The 2,741-nt window shown below is 37.4% G+C and overlaps 1 protein-coding gene across 1 annotated transcript; it reads right to left on the bottom strand.

The window, feature by feature from the left end:
* Positions 1-473: 473 nt before the first annotated feature.
* Positions 474-2,189, bottom strand: LOC137636182 (cilia- and flagella-associated protein 251-like). Its single transcript, XM_068368585.1, has one exon. The coding sequence runs from the start codon at positions 2,187-2,189 to the stop codon at positions 474-476; it is 1,716 nt and encodes a 571-aa protein (XP_068224686.1).
* Between the last annotated feature and the right edge of the window lie 552 nt (positions 2,190-2,741).

The raw sequence follows: 2,741 nt of genomic DNA on the forward strand, positions 1-2,741 counted from the left end.
CATTTGTACACTTGACAAAGGTCCTGTACACCCCATCAAGGTACAGAGCATTCTGAAATCAGCCAGATTTCTTCCATCAGCAGCACCAGTCCACCAGATTATTCCAAGCATCGTCCAAGCTGGAGAGTTAAGCATTGCATTCCTCAAGCTGGGCCGTCCATCCAAACGTCCTTGAAGTTCTGGTCTTGAAAAACTTGTCTGAGTCTCTTTTTCCTCACAAAATAAACCGAAATTGAACTTAACACAACTTATGTTCCTTTTAAAAAATATTCCTTTTAAATCAAAAGTGGAAAAATATATATACATATACATTTTTTTTTGGTTTTTTGTTTTTTATTTTTTTTCTGTTTTTTTTTAATTTTTTTTTTGTTTTTTTCTTTTTTTTATTTTTTTTGTTTTTTTTTTGTTTTTTAATTTTTTTTCTTTTTTTTTAATTTTTTTTTCTATTTTTTTTTTCACTGAACTTTTACTCCTTACTCCTCTTGAAGGAAGAACTTTTCTTCATCCTTGAGAGGCAAAAGAGTCATTCCTTTATGGTCCTTATCCTGAAGATCCCTTACAAATTGGACCCCAGAGAAGACAATCTTCTTTGACGTGTTCCTTCTGCCATATTCGACGTCTACATCATCCATCTCATAATCTCCCTTCAACATCTCCTCTTCCCACAGCTCCATTTTCTCCTCCCACAGCCGCTGAATCATCTCCTCCTCTTCTTCTTCTCCCTGTAGCTGTGTTTCTGCCACAGCTGTTCTTTTCACTATCCCAAAGTGGAAGACTCGTCCAGGCTGATCCTCATTCAGATTCTTTTTGAGCATCGCAGCAAAACTTGTATTTTCTGCTGCAAATTCTTCCTGAACATCTTGCACAGGAGTCTCTTCTTCTTCTCCTTCTGATTCCAGTTGAAGAAAGATTGATTCCTGCTCTTCTTCGTTAGTATAATCCATCTTGTCTTCGTTGAGAATTTCTTGCATGTGATCCAAGGCCTTCTTGACTCGATTAGCAGCTCCTTTCAACAATCCAACTCCTTTCTTTCCTTGATCAGGGAAAATGAGTTTCACGTTGTAGAATTGGCAAAATTCGGAAACTTCTTCTCGTCTTTGGCGTCCGTTTAGAATCTGCCATTCAAGTTTTGACACTTTGAATGCATACAAATTAGGTCCTACTCTCTCCAGAGTCTTTTCTTCAACACGTTTTTCTGCAGCAAGATCTTCTTCCGCTGTTTCCACACAACTGGCTTCAGGCGCTTCTTCGCACTGAAGCTTTTTATCAATTCCATCTTCTACTGGTCTGACATTTTCATTCACTATTTCTTGAACACTTTCATTAATTATGATTTCTTGCTGAGATTTGTCTTTTTCTTCACTTTTACCATCAATGATTTCTTCCCTTTGTAGCTTATCATCAATTCCATCTTCTTTTGATCTATTTTCATTCACTATTTCTTGAACACTCTCACTAATTATGATTTTTTGCTGAGATTTGTCTTTTTCTTCACTTTTACCATCAATGATTTCTTTGCTCTGGAGATCTTCTTCGAAGTCAATGTTTTCCTCCTCTTTAGAGAGATTATCCTCATCCGTGCAAATTTCATCATCTATTTCTTCGAAACCAACACCATCCATTATCTCTTCGGTCTGAAGAGCTTCGTTTCCGATGCAATCTTCTTCTGAAGAGATGTTGTCCTCTGTTCCTACCTCGTCACTTGATGACTTTCTACCGAAAGCCCAATAGATTCCACCAGCTAAGGCGACAAAAGCCGCTGCTCCCATGAGAACCAACTTCCCATTTCCTTGAGAGACGACTTGATTGTCCACTTGTGTTCCAAGGTCGAATTCCGGGAGAATCTTGCGAAGGAACCAGTTAGATTTCAACTGATCGTTGAACGTCTCAGCTGCTTTCTCCATCTGGCCCAACGCAAGTTCGCACTGCTGTGCTTCTTCAGAGGCTTTCAAGTAGCCCCCAACTATAGGAAGTCTTTTCATCCACCTTCCGAGGAAGGAGTCCGGTGGGGCTGCAACAGCACACTCTTCAAAGCGGGGTGCTTCCGGCAGGGCCCACGAAAACCATCGGAAGGCGAACGATTCCTTCAGATTCCGCAGTTGATCCTGCATCCTCGAGATTTGTTCACCACACTCTGCATTCCGCTGATTATTTCCTCCAAACATTCTGAAAGCTTTGATTACGGCCATGATTCTGTTCATAATCAAAATGATGCAGATCAGAAGATCCAAATCAGCATTATTTTGAAAACAAAAATCTCGTCTTCGGCAGAAAAGTCTTCTGAAGACTTTTTGAAGCCACCGATTCTATCGATCGATTTCCAGGACAAATTCTTTCTCTCCAGTCGGAAGACGGCGTTAACATAAGAAATAGTCATATTAATCACACCTTTGGCTAAATATGATTAATAATTATTATATATTACGGTTTACTAAAAGATAAATTATTAGTATAAATCATTTAATCAATAAAAAAACGAAGAAATTCAATAAAAAAGTAGATCGTAGTCAAAATAATTCCTGCAGAAATTTTAGAATTTCAAGATGTTCCTTCTTGAAGTTCCAAATGTCTTCAGCGAAGACTTCAAGAATTGGAGTAAAAAATTTCTTCGATTTTCATATTTGCTTTATTTCTTAATCCTTTATAACAACAACAACAACAACAACAACAACAACAACAACAACAACAACAATAATAATAATAATAATAATAATAATAATAATAATAATAATAATAATGAT

This window comes from Palaemon carinicauda, unplaced genomic scaffold (assembly GCF_036898095.1).
Source record: "Palaemon carinicauda isolate YSFRI2023 unplaced genomic scaffold, ASM3689809v2 scaffold246, whole genome shotgun sequence".
Taxonomy (NCBI): Eukaryota; Metazoa; Arthropoda; class Malacostraca; order Decapoda; family Palaemonidae; genus Palaemon; species Palaemon carinicauda.

Bases quoted from the DNA above. Each gene is read 5' to 3' on its own strand.
- LOC137636182 (XM_068368585.1), bottom strand. From the start codon at position 2,189: ATGGCCGTAATCAAAGCTTTCAGAATGTTTGGAGGAAATAATCAGCGG.